Source organism: Juglans microcarpa x Juglans regia, chromosome 3D (genome assembly GCF_004785595.1).
Source record: "Juglans microcarpa x Juglans regia isolate MS1-56 chromosome 3D, Jm3101_v1.0, whole genome shotgun sequence".
Classification (NCBI taxonomy): Eukaryota; Viridiplantae; Streptophyta; class Magnoliopsida; order Fagales; family Juglandaceae; genus Juglans; species Juglans microcarpa x Juglans regia.
This window is the reverse complement of record NC_054598.1, coordinates 1826372-1845925: the sequence shown is the minus strand read 5'-3', so window position 1 is coordinate 1845925 and position 19554 is coordinate 1826372. Positions and strand designations below refer to the sequence as shown.

General features: G+C 36.0%; 2 protein-coding genes and 1 pseudogene across 3 annotated transcripts; all 3 read left to right on the top strand.

The window, feature by feature from the left end:
- The first annotated feature begins 737 nt into the window (after positions 1-737).
- Positions 738-3192, top strand: LOC121254158 (annotated as a pseudogene).
- A 269-nt stretch (positions 3193-3461) lies between these two features.
- Positions 3462-7145, top strand: LOC121254616 (ribosomal RNA small subunit methyltransferase E). Of its 2 annotated transcripts, XM_041154735.1 has the most exons (9): positions 3462-3756; positions 4654-4727; positions 5054-5196; positions 5288-5334; positions 5424-5532; positions 5717-5778; positions 6007-6081; positions 6197-6311; positions 6728-7145. In XM_041154735.1, the coding sequence occupies exons 1-9, from the start codon at positions 3517-3519 to the stop codon at positions 6895-6897; spliced, it is 1035 nt and encodes a 344-aa protein (XP_041010669.1). In that variant the 5' UTR covers positions 3462-3516; the 3' UTR covers positions 6898-7145. The 2 variants fall into 2 exon arrangements, with proteins under 2 accessions (XP_041010669.1, XP_041010670.1); XM_041154736.1 differs by lacking the exon at positions 6007-6081 and having other exon boundaries at positions 3467-3756.
- Positions 7146-10529: 3384 nt separating this feature from the next.
- LOC121254615 lies at positions 10530-11184 on the top strand. The gene has a single exon (XM_041154734.1). The coding sequence runs from the start codon at positions 10668-10670 to the stop codon at positions 10869-10871; it is 204 nt and encodes a 67-aa protein (XP_041010668.1). The 5' UTR covers positions 10530-10667; the 3' UTR covers positions 10872-11184.
- Positions 11185-19554: the final 8370 nt, after the last annotated feature.

Below are 19554 nucleotides of genomic sequence, written 5' to 3'. Positions count from 1 at the left end.
CCTAATCCAGAATGTGACCGTGTTGATAACCAAATAAGGCCCATCCTAAAACAACGAGCCGTACGGATCGCAGGCCAGCTTGTCGCCATTACTCCATGGGCTCCCGACCTTATAATGATTCACTGCACAAAAAGGATCAAAACCTAACCACACAACGAGCTTTGAATCTTGAAGGTTGACTTGATAGAAAGCTTAATTGGTAAGTTGAACCAGGGGCAACATATATGTACGTAGGAGTAATACGTGCTCAACAAGAACAACCGAAAGACAACAAAAGTTCACGAGGCATGCAAACAATTAGAAGAGTAATCTGCTTTATCATCACGTATTTTTTGGCTCTGTTTTGGTCAATATCCACGTTAGAAGTCCTGAAAGTGGACGCGAGAAAAAAGCAAGTGTTTTAGCTTGAGTTTTCTGTCTGATTCCCGGCACTGCAAATGAAATTGTATGCCTAAATCAATGAAAAAGAAATTTGAGGATTGGGAAGAAGGAAACAACAACAAAAAGGGCAAAAAAAAAAAAAAAAAAAAAAAGGAAAAATGAATGGCATATTGCCGCCGTGTCTACACGGTTTTAGTAAAGGCCCCAAGAACCCTCATCGCCATCAAGTGTACAATGTCAACAAAAAAAGAGACTTTGACGGACAGACGATGAATTGTTGCATACGTCCTAGCTATATGGCGCTGATTGCTCAAAGGGTGAAAACTTAAAAGTACAAACATATATAATTGTGTTTTGTGATAGTGTCCAACACTGTCATCCATCGAGTGAAAAGAAAGCTCTCGGAGATAGGTGTCCAGCTAGGTCCTTCTGGACACCCCAAACAAAAGGCGAAGACATTATCACAACTCTTGTAAGTTGTTTTTTGCTTTGTTTTCTCATCATGTGGTTTTGCTTTATTGCTGATTTGGTATTTTCCACATGATTTGTCTAGCTTTTGGGGCTTGGTCGGGGGAGGTTGGATTGGGTTCCGCCTATTTTATGCATATCAATCTAAAATATAAATTATTTTGTTTTGCAGTTGCAGATATAATTCATCTTGTGAAACTATGACGCCCCTTGGAACAGAGCAGTCCCATCCCATTTGGTCAATCTCTCAGTTACAGAGTTGCTTTTTCTGTTTTTCCAGTATTGGATTCCAGGGTCTAATTGCATGCAGAGGCAAGAGTTTAGGGTGGGCTTCCATGTTTGAGAATGAAACAAAGAGAGAGATCATTTCATATCAATGGAAGAATCTTATCTCATTACTTCTAGTAGTGGAAAATGCAATCCTATTCGCCATTTCTCGGCTGACGAGCTCATCAGAGCAAGAGATAACTTCGATCCACGTCACATTATACAAAATTGTCCATTACCTCTGTAATATGGGATAAGGGTTGACGAGCTCGATGATCTTAAGCTCAGTTATGTTATGTATAAGGGCTCTTTAGCTGATCGCCCAGTTATTATCTAAAAGTTCATGAGGGTGGTGAGGGAGGATGAAGTTAGGTCCCGTGTTATCCGTGACATTATCATCACAACCCAGATGAGCAGTCACAAGAATGTTTTAAAGCTCTTAGGCTGCCGTTTAGAGTTTCCTGTACCGGTTCTCGTTCATGAATTTGCAAAAACTGGTGCTCTCAACGATCAAGGAGGTTTTGGGGATAATGAAATCCTGCCATGGAAAACTAGGCTGCGGATTGCCAAGGAGGTTGCTAATGCAATAACATATCTTCATACTGCTCTTTGCAGGCCAGTCTTTCATAGGGATATAAGACCCAGCTGCGTTTTTTCGACCATAACTTGGTTCCCAAGTTTTGCAACTTCTCACTGATCTCTGTTATGAGGTGGCTTGAATTCTGATTGAACAGTGCAAGTGTCGTAGGTTCGCTCGAGCGGAGGTTCACTCAGCTCGAGCGAAGTCAGACAGAGAGCTTCGCTCAACATTCGCTCGACACTCAGCTCAAGCGAATTCAGACAGAGAGCTTCGCTCGACATTCGCTCGACATTCAGCTCGAGCGAATTCAGACAGAGAGCTTCGCTCAAGTATCGCTCGACATTCAGCTCGAGCAATATCCAAGTCAGAGAGCTTCGCTCGACACTCGCTCGACACCCAGCTCGAGCGAGTTCAGGCAGAGAGCTTCGCTCGACTCTCGCACAACTGTTGGCTTGAGCGAAGTGCAGAATATCTACGTTCGCTCGACACTCGCTCGACGTTCGCTCTAGCCAATGTTCACAAAAGTGAATTCTCACTTTTCCTATAAATATCAAACGGCGCCTTTCTCTTCCTAAGGACTTCAGAATTCATTTTGGCTTTTGTTTTAGTGTTTTCTTGAGAGAGAAGTCTAGAGAGAGTTTGAGAGATAACTTCATTGTGAAGTTTTGTTGTATTGATCTGTACTCCATCTCTGTTGATAGTGAAATCTTCGATACCGACCCCACCAGTGGACGTAGGCTCATTTTGAGTCGAACCACTTAATTCTTGGTGTTCTTTCTGTGTGATTGTCATCAATTTCTTTTGTTTAGTTCTGCTACTATACTTCGTGTTAGTCTTAGCTACACTTATTCCCAACAATCTCCATGACAATCCCTCAGCAATCTCATGCAAATGAAGACTTCAAAGGAACTTTTGGGCACTCTGGCCCTGCCTACTTGGTGTCTGGCTCCTTTCCAGAGAAAAGTGACGTCTATAACTTAGGTATGCTTCTGCTTCTGCTTAGGTGTACCTCTGGCACCAACATATCCCTCATTAGTTCAGTATGTGAAAGATTGTGTTAGTAATGATTTGCTAACCGAAATTGTGGATCCTAAAATTTGTAGGGAGGGAGGGGAAGAAGATGGGCAAGCACGACAAGTGAAAGCTTTCTTGGCATTAGCGTTGGCATGCACCCAAGAGAAGGGTGAAGAAAGGCTAGATATGATTGATGTGGCAAAAAAACTCACCCGGATTCAGAAGTCCATATGATCTTCCCTTTGTTTGGCTCCATTCAAAGGTTAACAACAACATGCTTGCCACCAGTTTCTTAGTGTAACAGTACTTGTCTCTCGTACTGATCTTCAAGTATTAAAGAAAAAATAAGATGTTTTGGACTGCTTTGTATCACGTCCTCTCAACCTCATGATGTTTTGCTGATTGGAATAACAAGCACCATGTTCGTAAAAATGGCCGAAAGAAACGAAGCATTGAAAATTAGGTCAAAACTAAGCTCATTTAGCTTGTTGAGTGAATAAATGCAATTTGCATGACCCAATTGCGAAATTTAAGTTAAACTAATGAGGAATTCTATTCATAAGATATTATTCATTCTTATATTTCACACTTATAACCTTTTTTTTTTTTTTTTTCACAGAGTCTAGGATATGAAATAGTGAATAATAGGGAGAAAAAGTTTTTAAACTAATGGGCCAACAAAACTAGCTTTTACCAAGTACATTGGACCACTCCAACCTTTTTCCTAATTAAACGACTAGGCGTTTTAAGGTGTCAAATTGGGTAAAAAACGGCAGAGAATTGCGCAAATTTTCAAGTACGTCTGAATGGGAGGATTCCGTTGGATTCCGTGCGCTTCATCCAAACCAGTTCTGCAGTCTAGGAGTTGGATTCTGTTGCAAATGCAAACCCTAGCAACACTACGGCCTCGTTTTGCAGGGCCCTTGAACCGTTCGTTGCTCAAGACCTTGAGCCTCCGAGCACTCTCGTCTTCTTCCTCAGATTACGCCAGCCAGTCTCTTGGTGGCCTCCCTCGCTTCTTCTCCGAAGTGCTCCCTCCTTCCAAGGCACTCTCTCTCTCTCTCTCTCTCTCTCTCTCAAACAAGCATGGGCATAACAACGTATTTGTTTGATGAGAAATCAAGGAAAAGAAAGTGCAAAATCCGTCAGTGATTTGTTTTTTTTCCTTTGTTTAGTCTTAGCGGCAAAGTAGAAGTATTCCCCACGGGGTTTTTGTGTGGTTTCACTGTTAGTTTTTCATCAGGCCTGGCTCATTCAACAACTCAACAACTTCAATTTGTTGAATTTGAGTAGTATCTGTAAGTTACTGGATCAGATTAATTTTTGAAAATACGTTCTTGATGGGTGCAGCTGTCATGCTTTGAAATCGATCTACATTGTCCTCGTTTGGTGATAATCGATATTGGAATGGAATATGTATCGAGTGAAGACTAACGTCTGTTTGATAGAAGGGATTGACCGCGGAGATGTGGATTTGAGAAAATAGTTTTTGACTTTAATGGTTGAGGAAGGGGTTGCATGGGATGTCGGGTTAGATTTTGGACAAGCTTGATTTTGGGTTCGGTGCTGTTTCTTTGATAGGATTTTTTAAAAAGTCTTAACTTTGGAAGATTCAGGAATTTTATTGGCTGATTGAGTCGATAATAGTCACTGCCAGACTCACTGCTGTTCTTGCGTTCTAGTCATTATTATTATCATTTTTTTTTATATATAAGTAATCTTATCATTATTATTTATAAACCGAAATTCTGTTGGCATTCCTTTATCTAAGTATCGGCATGATATAGGGGGTTATCATTAAGACGGTCTATTTAGACTTCTCTGAAATGTAATGTGACAATTTCATTGTTGAAGGCTGACTTCAAGCGAAATTTGAACTTAAAGAGTTATGTGATTGGAGTATGGAGACAGTGTCATAGTTTTTTCTTTTCGTAATGTTGCAGGGTGGCATTGTTCATATACAAGGTGACGAGTTCTGGCACATGTCTAAAGTTTTGAGGTTGAGCACAAATGACAGGTACCTTAATCGTCATACCTTTTGAGTTTTACCTTACCCAGACATTTACATTTATTAACGAAATGTCTTTATTTAATTTTTTCCCTATTATTTATACGATTTCAAAGTCCTAATAGCAATTGTGAAAACAGAAACTGCAACTAGTGCCTAGATCTTTGCAGTTTTGAGTTCAGTTTTGGCCTTTCTAGTTTCTAGAATGAACTTTTTCTTTTTTGGTCATTTGAATCAATTGAAAATGGAGCCAAAGAAAAAAAACACAGTAGATACTATAAAATACTTTGTGTTAGATGAAAATGTTTATGTTTGTCCAAATAATGACATGCAAGGGTAGAGCTTTTCAACGGGAAGGGAGGCTTGATAGGAGGGTGTATACAGAGGATTGACCGTTGTGGATTGGATTTTGTGGCTTTGGAAGATCCAAAGTTAGTTCCTACCCCGGGGGCATATTGGCATGTGTTTGCAGCTTTTGGTAAGTCTTTATGATTTTCATTAGGATTGCGTCATAAAATTGGCTACAATATTTTGGGTTTTGCATCACGTTTAAAGCTGCTATTGCTCAGGTACTCTAAAGGGTGGTCGAGCTGACTGGCTTGTTGAGAAATGCACTGTACGTCCTATTGCATTGATGAGTATTCTCCTGTTAGAAACTGGCACTTATTTGTGGCTGCTGATTTTATTCCTTTTCAACTGTCTTAGGAGCTGGGGGCTAGTAGTGTCACCCCCCTGTTGACCGAACGTTCTTCTTCAATTTCAGAGAATAGAGTGGATAGATTGCAACGTGTCGTTTTAGCAGCAACTAAACAATGTGAATAATTTGTTGTAGCTATTTTCTCGGCTTACATTCATGGTGAAATTTGAAATATTTTTTCCTGCTAAAATTTGCTTTGGCTGATGAGGTTTTGAACATTTAGAAAGATTTGTGATTGAAAGGCTGCCTGAGACTATGTTTACTTTTCTTTTAATTTATACCCCTTATTACATATTTATAGGTCAACGGCTGCATGAAATGATTCTGAACCCTCCAATGAAAATCGATGGCCTTCTGCCTCTTGTGAGTAATTCTTCTCCGCCTCCTTGTTCATTTAAATGTTGGGTAACTATCTTGGCTATAAACATGAAAAAGAACTACAGCGGAGGCATGGTCACTGTGGCTGATGTAGAATTTTCTTCTCTGTGAAGCTATGAAAAATGATTGTTTATGCGGTTTAAGCATTTAGACTCTATTCTTTGTTGTTTACTTGCAAATGTTTTTGATAAGTCGTTTACTTGCAAATGTTAGATGGGTTTTCCTGTAGTTGGAGGTATTGTAGCTCTTGTGATACCATTTTATCAGTTACGTGTGGTTCCCATTAATGTATAAAGGACTCTTTTAAGATGTTTGGACCTTCTCTCTCTCTCTCTCTCTCTCTCTCTCTCTCTCTCTCTGCTAGTTTGTTTGTAATGAAGACATTGTTTGTTGTATCCTGCAGATTGCTCAGTCGAAGGTTTGCTTTGTTGCTGTAGCAGAGGCTACTCCTGTTGTTAGTGCATTGTCTTTATCAGGAAAAGAGTGTAGTGGGCTGATTATAGTTGGACCAGAAGGGGTTAGTATGCATTATAAGTTAGTCCTATCTATTTATTGCCATATTTTCCCATCTATCCAGGCGTTAATTTGGTTTAATTGAAGAATTACACATCTCTTGCTAATTGATCGTTCCAGTTCTGACAAATAGGAGTGTCCCAATATCCAATAGATAAAGAAGCATTTGTGCACCAACTCCTTTAACTAAGTTATCACAGATAGCAATCAAGTAAATCAACTAAACGTGGTTGGAAATCATGCACAAAGCAGTTCTATCCTTTTCTAGGCTTTAATGCATAATTTCTTTGAACTAGTGAAATGAAATATTCAATGTCTGAAATTCTGCTCATAGGCTTTACCTCTAGCTTTAAGTACCGAAATATGGAAATGATTAGTTGTTATTAATCCTGGACCCCTGGTTCATTTTTGAATGCTTCAGACTTCACCAAGAAAGAGGTGGAGATGATGTTGGAAGCAGGTGCTACAGCTGTTGGCCTTGGGCCACTTCGCTTACGAGTTGAAACAGCAACAATGGCACTTTTATCAACTTTAATGTTGTGGTCTGACTCTCAGCAAACATCTATTTCTACGGAACCCTCTTGCAGATAGACCTAACATGGTCATCTTCTACTCTAAGAATGTCTCTATTATTGCTTGCTACATGTGGATTTGTATGATATCCTCGGGATAAGACTTTTTTGGGCTGAGAGAGGATTTTTCGTATGGAATGGGGAAATATAAATGGATGCATTAAAGGGTAATGTCTTAATGCATGAGGGGGACTAGGAGGAATTAAAACTCAGAAGGTCGGGTTCTGGACATGACTTGGATATGAAAACTTCAAAGTTTTTTTGTTCTCATTTATCTTTTTGACATGCTGAAGACAACGTTGTCTTCTTTAATTTACATTTGTGAAACTCTGTTCAATAGCGTTATCGTGTCAGACCTGGAATAAAATGGTAGAGCTGAAAGCCGATCCATCTTCTGTATCTAACTACTCATCTGTACGTTGCTGAGACCTAGCTGACTATATATGAGAAGTGTAATTATTTACATCAGCCTGAAGCACACCCCTTGTGCTGAGTGAAAAAAAAAAAAAAAAAAATCCTGTGAGGTGTGCGGAGCCGCACTCTATATGAGAATCCAACCTTCGTAGACAATGCAGTGCCAACGTTATCATGATTGTAAGTTTCGGAGCAACTGACACTTATACAAAATTAAACTATCTCATCTCATCTTATATAATTATTACAATTTTTTTAAATTTTTAAATAAAATATAATAAATAATTCAATTTTTTTAAATGTAAAAATAAAAATAATATTAAAATTTTATATTATAATAATATTTTATTCGATTTTTAATAAAATATTTTATCTCATTTAACCAAACGAGGTCTACAAATCCGTTTTGAGTATATCTTTTGGCCCTTAGATTTGTTCCAAAACGGTAGGATTGAAAGCAATCAGTTTCTTGCTTGTCGGGAGATTTTGGTATTTAACAAAAAAAATTGAAAATAAAATGTCTTAAGGAATTCACATGAATTGGGACTTTGGCTTAGAATTCAATGCGAAGAATTCTATGACACAGGTAGATCACATCACTATAATGTAGAATAGAAATTGTGGTTTGGCAGCGGCTGGTCCTACCCACCTGACCTTATGTATATTGTTCAAATTTAAAGATTGAATTCCGTCCTGTTTACAGTCCTTTCTGGAGAGTTGCGTCTTCATTATGGATCAGCATAATCAGATTAGACTGGCTTTAATATTTTCCATTAAAAAAAAAAAAAAAAGGAGCTTTACTGGTGGAGGTCCATTCGAACGATACGACTTTTGGAGGCAAGAAGAAAACGAGCTCTACCGGTATAGGTATTCTCATTCTATCCCCTCTTTCTTCTTTTAAAAAAATCGATACGAAGGGAACGAATACTTTTCATTTTTTTTATATATACCAATTTATTTTTCTATTGTCATATATATATATATATTAATCTAATGGTTGATAAATAATATCACGTCACTGTAGTGTGATTAAAATATAATAAGAATATAGTATATAGCATAATTTAATTATCAAAATTGACAAATTAATGTTTTCAACGGTAAAAAATGCATAATTTGACTACTTATCTTTTAAGAAAAATTATTCGCATCAATTACTATTTATCATTCTACACCTCACATCCTATCAACCCTATTAAAAATACCTCTATATCTTATAAAAAGTTATAAGTATGGAGTGTGTGATATAAACAGTTGTTGATTTGTAACAAAACTCATCTTTTAATATCTGTTAAAATTATACTACAAAACCTACTTTCTGTTATCTTTTAACGGTCGGATTCGGAGGATGATTTTCCTTTTCCTTTCACATTTTTTATTTTTCTTTGCCATAGGTAATTTTGCTTTATTTTAATGATGCTAGTTGACCAACAGGAATCACCTTAATGTCGGTTGTATTTGCACGTGTGGTGTTCGGGAAGTATAAATTATGGTGGCTCACTTGTTCAGGTATTATATACAAATTCATTCTTGTAATTTGTAAAAGGAAAAAAAAAAAAAAAATCTTAGGAGCTCTTATTTTTATTTTAATGTAAATTTATGGGTCATGTTAACGAGTGCTATGAGGGCTATTTAAAAGTGCATTTACATTATTATTATTATTATTTTTTTTTTGTGTGGAAAATATCAAACATCCGGGGTTGGCGGAAAAGAGAAAAAGAAAAAGAAGTCATCCTCCTTGCTAGCTCTAACAGCCTTCCCATTAGGATCGAAGAGATGACGTGTAGTAATTTTAAAGCTCACAATTTTATATATTCATTCCATTTGATAGCATTTAGTCAAAAGTATTTGGTCAAAATAACATTAATAGTATCGCATAAGTGTCCAAAAATAAGAGTAAAAAATAATTAAATAAGTAATAAATATTTCCAACTTCCAGCTACTGTTTTTTTATTTTATTATTATTTTATCCTAAGAAGATATTTATGAAAGTACATTTTATAAAGTCTGAATAACTTAATTTAGGCTCGGTAGTACCATAGCTTTTTTTTTTTTTTTTTTCCCAAAATAAAAGGAAATACAGTTAAGTCATTCTCTCCAATTAAGTGGTTTCTCTTAAAATTTTGTTATTTGTTGTGTCCCCTATCCTTTTAAATTTCTTGAAAAAAATTTCTCAGGTAATAAAATGCTTTAAAAATTTTAGTTGATGCTAATCTATTTATTTTTAAAAAGAAAAATACTATTTATACTTATAATTTTACTTACATGACCATATATGTTGTGTGTAAAAATGGTAAAGATTTTAAAATTTAAAATCTGAAATTCAAATTAAAAAACAAAATACTGATAAAATGATTATCACTCAATACATATAAATTGATGCCAATAATCATAAGATCATCTATTTCTTTTATTACTGCAATAAGGGCAATATTTTAAGCACACGCGATTATTTGTTAGAAAAAAATAACAATTAATAAAGGACCATTCTATAACACTTATCGATGGGAGCGATCGCTAGATATTCTATTTTTTCTTTTAAAAAAAAATTATTTAAATATTTAAAAAAATACAAAAAGCCATTATAATAACTTCTTTAAACATTTCAAAAAAAAATTTATTTATAGTCCAGAGTGAAAGATTGTGTGTGTAATCTCATTAATAAATGAGGGTAAACGGAAAAAAAAATATTATTTTTAAAAAGAAATATTATTGTAATTTTAAATTTTTTAAATATAACCATATATATAGGTTTGCATGAACAGTTTCTATTTAGAGACTATATGTAGACTACCTGGTTTGAATTCAAAACTCATCTCAACTCATTTTATCTCATCATTACAATTTTCTTAAATTCTCACACAAAATATAATAAACAATTTAATTTTTTAAATCTCAAAATAATTTTTTTAAATTTTTATATAAAATATAATAAATAATTAAACTTTTATTTTATTATTCACAAACTATCTCAACTCATCTCTAAATCTAAATTCTAAAAAAGAAAAAAAAATTGAACTTGATAACAAACTACCATTTTTCTTAATAAAAAGCACAAAGTAAATAGAAAGTCAGAAATGAGCGGAGGATGGCAAGGTGGAGATTATTTAAAAAACAAAGCCTTTTGTTGATAACACGGTGCATTAAAAACCTGGGATTACCACTGGACCACTGAACCCCAAAGAACGAAACACCCACGAAGCAAAGCGATCGCTGCTGCAACTGTTGGCTATTCCCACTGCCAGCCAAGCCAAGCCCAGATTCCCCAAAAAAGAAAAAAAGCCTCTAAATTACAGGAATTCTGCACGGACGTAGGTGTTGCGGGGAACGTGATAATTCACTCGGATCCCTTACCATTTGTTCCTCTCTAAGATAATGATGATGACGAACCAGTTGGAGAACCTGGTGGAGTCGATAAAGTCGAAGGTGCGGGGGCTGAAGAAGTCTAAAAAGAAGCCGTACGTGAAGATGGACAAGAGCTCCAGCGTCAGGGTCGAGATCCGCAGCAGGAAGGCCCGCAAGCTCATCGACAAGACCCTCAAGGTCGCCGACCAACCCGGCAAGCGTAGTATTTCTTGATCATCATAAGTAAACAACCTCATGGCCATGTTTGTTTTGTTTTCTAGTTTAAAGATGGGATAGGATAGACAAACAGACAGATTTATCTGCCTCTCTATCTTTGTTCTATGTTTTCAGGTGGGTTTTCTTTGTTTTGTGGGTTCTGTTGTTATTTGTATAAGTGCCTACCGATTCTGTGTTTATGTTCGTTTTAAGGTTTCAAAGCCTTCGAAAAGAACAACAACAACAACAAAAGAAGGGTTTGAGACCATATCGGAACCGTCTCGGATTGGCTTATGTATAAGAAACAAGGATATATCTAATTCTGTTTTCCTTTTTTTGTTTTGTTTTGTGTGTTTCTTCGTAGATCGAAGTTTTAAGATATTCGACTTCGTCACTGGAATTTTTGTTCATCAAATTAATCCAAATATTTTATTTAACTGATGATATTAGAGATTTGTTTTCTATTTCTTTAATTTGTTTATTATCCTCCAATTGAGGGCTGAAACATGCTAATCCCCCTACCAACTGAACTGACTTTTAATCTCCGGCCATGTTATCCCGAGAGAAAGCAGGCAGGTCTGATAAATAAATAAAATTAATTAATTAATTATTCATTTATTTGAGTTATTTATTATAATTTTGTATTGGAATTTAGTATCCTCGTTGCATCTGAGACGTCCACGTTGATGCATGAATTATGTATGGGTTGTTGGCCATCGCAAATGGTCAGTTGCGATGAGTTGCAACCGACCAGCAAATGGAGACAGGATAATAGGAGGAACTCGTGGTTGGTTAAAAAAGAAGACAGTCGATGCACGACAGCCAGTAAAAAAAAGACATAAAAAACTGCTTGATGATCAAGATCGTCGATGCACGAGTCATCAATTTCAATGTCTTTGTTTTGATAGACTTTGTTATTATTTGATATATATATAGCGGTGGAAAATTACTGTTTGGGAAGAAGGAAAAATGCATGGTTGGAAGCTAAAACGGTTTGACATTTATTATTATGGTAGCTTTTAATTGCAGTATGGAGTCTGGAGTCTGGAGGCTTCTAATTTTGAAAATCAAGTAGTACTGTACATGAGTGCATGGTAGCCTCTAGTACTAGTCTCTGGTTCTTTGCTCGATCGATGGGTAAGCTGGAATTGCATGGGTACGTACGTATATAGTGTGAACACGAATATGCTTATTGGAATCGAATCGAATTGACTTCCATCATGTATATATACACACATTAATTTAATTTCAAATATTTGTACATTTCTAAGCTAAATCAGTCATCCATAACACGACTCTGATTAATATATATACAGATATAAAAAAATTATATAAAATAAATTCATAAATTAATATGATTTTATAGAATCTGTTAGATTTATTTTATAATAAAAGTAATTTTACGATTCGATATTTCACATCAAATTATATCAGTTTGTAAATTTATTTTTGTGTAATCAATTTAAGACAAAAATATTTTCCATTTATATATATTGCTGTCGTTGTTGGTTTTGATCATACCTGAATTTCAAAATTTCCTTTGTTTTCTGATCTTTCTGGCCTCAAATACGTCGACGTTGCTGCTGGGTCAATGGCAGGCACGATCTGTCACTAACTATAAATTAATTTCTTTTTCTTTTTCCTAAGCAAATAAATAAATGCAGTACTACTCTCGAAAATTTAGCAATCTTCCTTTACATTTTTCATTTTTTTGTGATTTTGTATTATATATATGATCATGAATGGATTAATTAGCATTCCTTAATTAACTCCTCCAGAAACGGGATTGAGACAGAGTTCTATCTTGAAGAAACTTTTTCTGGGACATGATATTCTGTGCGTGGTACTGCTGAACGTTGAAGTTTATAATTAGGCAAATGATAAGATTACTTTCCATTTACTATTAATTTACACCTCTTTTTATATTTAAATTTTTTTAATTTTTAACTTTATTTAATAATTAAAGAAGTTACTATTAGTAAAATTATATATTTTTTTAATAATTAAAGATATTAAAAAAATATTTTAAAAAATAATAAAATATAAAAAATTTGAAATATAACATGAGTGGTAAAGAAAGAGTAAACCGGTTAGAAGGTATCATTACCCTTATAATTAACTTGTTATAAATTTCTATGTTTTTGTTTTTTTGTTTTTTGTTTTTTGAGACGTCCGCAGATTATATACGCTACCTTGCCAAACATGGTCTATTTGTATTAGTCAAAATAGACTTTTTAGACCACGTGAACGTTAAAAATTCTTCAACAAATTAAGGGTTTTTTCCAATTTAATTAAGAACTAAAGTGGAAGACTTCAAATATATGATCAGTACTTGTCGATCCTGATCTCTAATATTTATCGATTTGTTTTTCTCATATTTTTAAATCATAAGACGATCAATGGATAAAACATCTTTAAATGGACCAAAGGGAAGACATACTGAGAGAAGGAAGTCGAAGGACCACGCCGTATTAATGGCTCTACCACCTGGGCAACACGCCACATTAATGACGCCGTCGCAAAGTCACGGTGCATTAAAAGATTTTGACACAAGGAACAGTATGGGAAACACGTATTTTATGGGAGCAGACATGATCTGTTCTCCAGACATATAGTATAAATCGCAGATCTAAGGTGCGAGAATAGCTCTCTGATCCTTAGACTCCTTTAGTTATTTACTAACTTCGGCATCGGAGGTTACCCGGCCTCTAGGCCGTCATTTCAAGGTTGCAATCTTTTCTATTTTTAGCAAACCCATTTTCAAAGATCTGAGTTGTCGGAACTTGACCCAAAAGTGTGCAAAACACGACGTTATCAAGAGTTACTTTTTTAATACAGGCTGCATGGATGAGATGCACATTAATTTTGAGAATCCTAGCTAATTCATTCATGTGTTGAGGAAATTTCCTTGTCTTACATGTAATTGAATAAAGGAAACTGTTGCATCTCAATAATACGAAACCATCAATTACGTGTCTTATTCAAGGAAAGGATTTGGTTTTCCTCTATTTTTTTTCTCATTTTGGGTCGGAAAGGGAAAATAAAAATTTTATGTGTAGTTATTTTTATATACTTTTTATGCAATCTGATTAACTGTATTATTTTTTTAATATAAAATAATTATTTTAATTAATCACATCAATAAAATGCATGCACAGAAAATATGCAATAATAATTCTATATATATCATAGAACTAAGAGAAAAGGTTAAAGGGTGGTGTTATCATGAACTGTACAAAAATGCCTCTGACTCCCATACTGCAGTTTTTATTGACGTGATCACTTACGTGTCTGTGACATAATGTAAATAGTTAAATACACCTGCATACATATATATATATATATATACACACATGAGTCGGGCTATTCTGCCGTCCAGAGTAGTCTGCTCAGTATACCGCACGGCACTTTTGAGTTTTTTTTTTTATTTTTTTTATATTTTAATATTTTTAAAAAATAAAAAAATACATCAATATATTTAAAATCACTTTCTTCATCATTCGGTAAAAAAAAAAAATCATTAAATGGTCAAACCGAGCAGTATGTTTGAGGCGACAGATCAGCATTTTTCTATATATATATATATATATGAAAATATATATAATCGGGAAAGAAAACATTTGTTGAACTTTTCCTATAGAATTTTCCTTGAACTTAATTATTCCTCCCTCTTTATTTTTACCTTCTTGATCGATCTGACGTAGTAGTACTGTCGCTATATGCTAATTCCCTCGCGGTCATGATTTTCATTCCATCTATTAGATATTCTGAACTAATTAGTAGTAGTCCTTGATGAATGTATAATCTGAGTAAACGCCTTTGTTCCTTTGCCACACAATTAATCAATGCAATGAGAAAATTATATATGACTTCTCCAACCATGGCATGATCATGTAGTTGAGTACAGCTTGAGGATATATATATATATATAGAGGCAACCATACATTCCGCAAAGATGTATTCAACATCTAAATATAAATATTTTAATTAAATCATTGAATAATAAGCAACTACAATGCTAATTATTATAATCATTATATTTTAGATGATCATAAATGAAAACGTACGAACAGGTTACCTGACTTTGACATATATACAAAAAAGATCTTGAAATCCTAAAAAAAAATAATAAAAGGTCAATTCAGTTGATGATTAAGCCGTGTTTTGATTGCCAAGAAAATATATATCAGCAAAGATCCAACTCATGACCAATTATAATCTAATTAATTTATATATATATATATATATATGTACTTTAGGAGCAAATTAAAAACTTTGATGACCTTTACACTTGTTTGAGGCGAGGCCAGGCCAAAAGAGGGTTGACTTGTAATCGGTCAAGACGATTGATCATGCATGTATTAATTCCTGGTGAGGGGTCGGTTATTTTTTAAAGGAAAGAAAAGAAAAAACACCCTTTATACGTACCGTATAAGTTAGCTTATAAGTACGCGCTGTGGAAAATACTAAATTTGAATGATACAAAAGTACCAAACACTGCGACTATGCTGTACGTACCATAACGCGCGCATACTTTAACACATGATCAATGTTTGGTACTTTTGTACATCTTAAAAGAGTCCTTTAGATATTAATGGGAACCAAACGTAACTCATGTGTTTGGATTAGGGGTGGGCTTCCGTGTCATTTCCGACCTCCAATTCCGACAAAAGTCGGAGCTGAATTTTTCCTCCGACTCCGACTCCGACTCCGAACATAGTCAGAGTCTGATTCCGATCGGAAGTCGGAGCTCCAACCTTCGATCGAAACTCCGACTGAAGTTTGGAGGGAGTTCCGAACGGAGGTCGGAGCTCCGACTTCGAAAAAAATTTTCGAACTCAATTTCGGAAATTTTGTTCTTTTTTTTATTATTATTTAAATTTTATTGTTCAATTTCGTTTCAGATAGTGAGCAACATATATTTTTTTTTTAAAAGTGAACGATCTACAAATATTTGGTTTATTCAAAAGTTTTCAATAATTTAAATATTCGTTCTGATTTTGTTACTGAATTTTGATTATATCTTTAATTTGTTTTATGTCCGCCTGAAATTTAGCATTAAAAGTGCTCATGACTCACGAGTTGAAAATTACATAAATTTAAAATTTTATAAAAAAGAATGATGGTACGAATTTCTATAATTAGATTAATTTCAGTTGGATAATAAATTCTAAACGTTTGAGAGAGAATGGATAAGTACTAATAGAAATTATAAAATAAAGAGTACTTATCTTATATCTTTGCTTGGGATATAACTAGATAAATATAACTATATAAATAATTTAAAAAGTAAATAACTTGTATGATGTAGCCATAAGTTATAACAGTCTCATTTTTAACGTAATAACAATATGACTCAATCTTGAAATATAACTACATAAAAATTAAACACGGATTTCACTCAAATACTTTTTGTTCCATTGGTCATGCCTGAAATGAAAATAGAAAGTAGCAATTAATAGATGAAAAAAAATTGATAATAAAAAATTGAATACGGTAAAAGAATAATTTGATTCTTACCAAGAAAGGAGGTTCTCTTAACTCCATCTCAACTCTCAAGTAGCGTCCGTTCCAGACTCTCAATCATCGGTAATTATGTTAGGGTTCACAATTAGATCTATAAAATCATAAAAAGTAGAAGTTAGAAACATTAAAAATAATTAAATCATTATTTAAAAGCATATAAACTTACCCGATTCAAGCCTATAGCTCTCGGCATCAACGCCAACGGTATCTAGTCCAATAGGCTTTTCACTTATCTAATTCTGTGTGCAAACGAGGGCCTCCACGGTTGACGGTGACAATGAACTCCGATAAGCATCCAACACGCGACCTCCAGTGCTAAATGCCGACTCTGAGGCAACCGTAGTGACAGGAATGGCTAGCACATCTCAGGCCACACGGGAAATGACTGGATACTTGGTAAAATTAATTTTCCACCAAGTTAATAACTGAAATATATCACTAGGTGCCTCGACAGCTTCCATAAAATATCGTTCAACCTCAGATATACAATGCATAATATTCCTTGTTGACATGAGTTGATGATACTACTGTATAATACGATTGCATCTAACCCCTACAGATGGGTCAGTATCACCTGAGGAAACTGTCAATCCTGTCGGCCTCGAATGTGAGGAGCTACCAACTGCGGATGAAGGCTGAGCACTAGTACTGTAGTGATGATATAAGTCATCAACATCACTTTTTAGCAATCTAATAAACTCTGCAGCCTTCACTACCCCGAGGACGGAATTTATCCAAAATTCTAGAACAGCCAACTTAACTCGGGGGTCAAGGATCACAGTCACAAATAGCAATCTATTTATCTTCCTAATATTCCTCCAATATTTATCATATTTGATCTTCATCCTCGTAGCCATATCAGATAACAATCCAGCAGAGTCAGTACAACTATTTTTCAACTGGAAGTGAAGCTCCGGGAGCTCGCTGAAAAATGAGTTTGCAGTCGTATATTTGGATCCAGATAGCTGCATGGTTATCTCATAAAAAGTTTTTAAAAATTCAACAAAATAACTCACACTGGTCCAATCATGTGAGTCCGGCGCACCGAGCCCCTGTCCTGCTGGCTCCAACAAAGCATACCTCAAGCCCCCATCCTCGACCTCCATCCGCTCGAATGCTTTTTGGTACTTCTGTGCCACATCCAACATCATGTATATAGAATTCCATCGAGTCGGAACGTCCAAGCACAGCATACTAGAACATTCAATCTTCAGATCTTCTGCTATTGCCTTAAACTTGGCAAGCTTTGAGGGGAACCTCTCACGTATCATACAATATTGCGAACTCGGGTTATGGAATCATGAACCTCTTTTAATCCCTCAACAACTATGAGGTTAATGATATGAGCACAGCATCGAACGTGAATAATGATATGAGCACATCATCTCTCACCGTCGTGTTCCGCTTAAACCAATCAATTGCTGTTTCATTCGCACTAGCATTGTCAACTGTAATACACAGCACTTTTCGAATTCTCCAGTCCTTTAAACAATCATCCATCTTCGCCCCAATGGATGCACTTTTATGATCCACAATTTCTTTAAAACCAATAATTTTTTTATGCAAAATCCACTCACTGTCAATGTAGTGTGCTGTGATACACATGTAGCAGACGTTTTGTATGGAAATCCATGTGTCAGTCGTAAAAGACACTCTCTAGCCAGTGGTAATAAACATCTTCCTCATCTCCTCTTTGTCCTTCGCATGCCTCTTCATACAATCTCGCATCACTGTATACCGTGATGGAATGAGAAATCGTGACTCAACAAAATTTAGAAACTTTCGAAAGCCTCTTTTCTCGACTGTGGTAAATGGCATCTCATCAGTAATTATCATCTCTGCAAGCATGTCCCTCAACATCTTCTCACTGTATTGAGGGATGACCAATTTCTTAGTCTGTGTACCATCAGTGGCTGTAGAAGTTTGGTAACTGAGGTTGGTCTGATCAGTGGCTTGCAATCCCTTCGCTATCTTATATCGTTGAAAACCATTTAGATGTGCTATTAACACACTGGTACCTTGCTTCTTCGAATGGCATCCACAAAGTGATCCACAGTAATGCATCTTGCTACTGGGTTTGCAATTTCACCAGAAATTTTGGTGAAATGCTCCCATGTCCACGACCTCTTTTTAGAAGGTCGTGGTGGTTGATCTTGCTCAATGGGCATATATTCCTCTTCGTTGAACATATCCTCATCCTCTATATCAAGTGGGAGTGGGAGTCGACTACTCACACAAGATGTAGCTGCTCTAGATGTAGCTGCCCTAGATGTGGCTCTAGGGGTGGAAGTACCCACCGGTGTAGGAGTTGTAGTATTGGCATCCGCCATATCCCCTTGTGGACGATCATCTCCACTATGTCTAGGATCTATATCACAATCAATGAAGCTGAAAAAATTAAATTAGAAGCAAAAAATTAGTTTAAAAATAAACTAGGCTATTGTATTATACAATAGGACATGTATTATTGTATCATAATATATTATTATATCAATGTATTATTACATCGAGGTTCGGTTGACGTGCGCTCGACTCAGCGGAGCCCATCCAGAGAGGTTCGCTCGACGTGCGCTCGAGCAGAATCCATACAGAGAGGTTTGCTCGACGTGCGCTCGACGTGACGCTCGAGCAGAACCCATCTAGAGAGGTTCGCTCAACGTGCGCTCGACGTGACGCTCAAGCAGAACCCATCTAGAAATGTTCGCTCGACGTGGCGCTCGAGCAGAATTCATCCAGAGAGGTTCGCTCGACGTGCGCTCGAGCAGAATCCATCCAGAGAGGTTCGCTCGACGTGCGCTCGACGTGGCGCTCGAGCAGAATCCATCCAGAGAGATTCAATCGACGTGCGCTCGACGTGGCGCTCGAGCAGAATCCATCCAGAGAGGTTCGCTCGACTTCCGCTCGACATATCGCTCGAGCCAATATTCAATACAACGTGTGCTCGACTTGCGCTCGACACCTCGCTTGAGCGCAAGTCTGCAATACAATGTAAAATTCAAGATTTTGAACGCCGTGTTGGGACTATATTGAATATTTAATACAACCAATTCACAAGAATCACAACTGTTGGCTCCAATTCATAAGAGACGTGTTTGAATTAAATTTAGGGCTCACCGTAGGTGGAAGCTGAACAGAGGAGCAACGAAGAACTGCGGCACGGAGGAAGAACGACAAA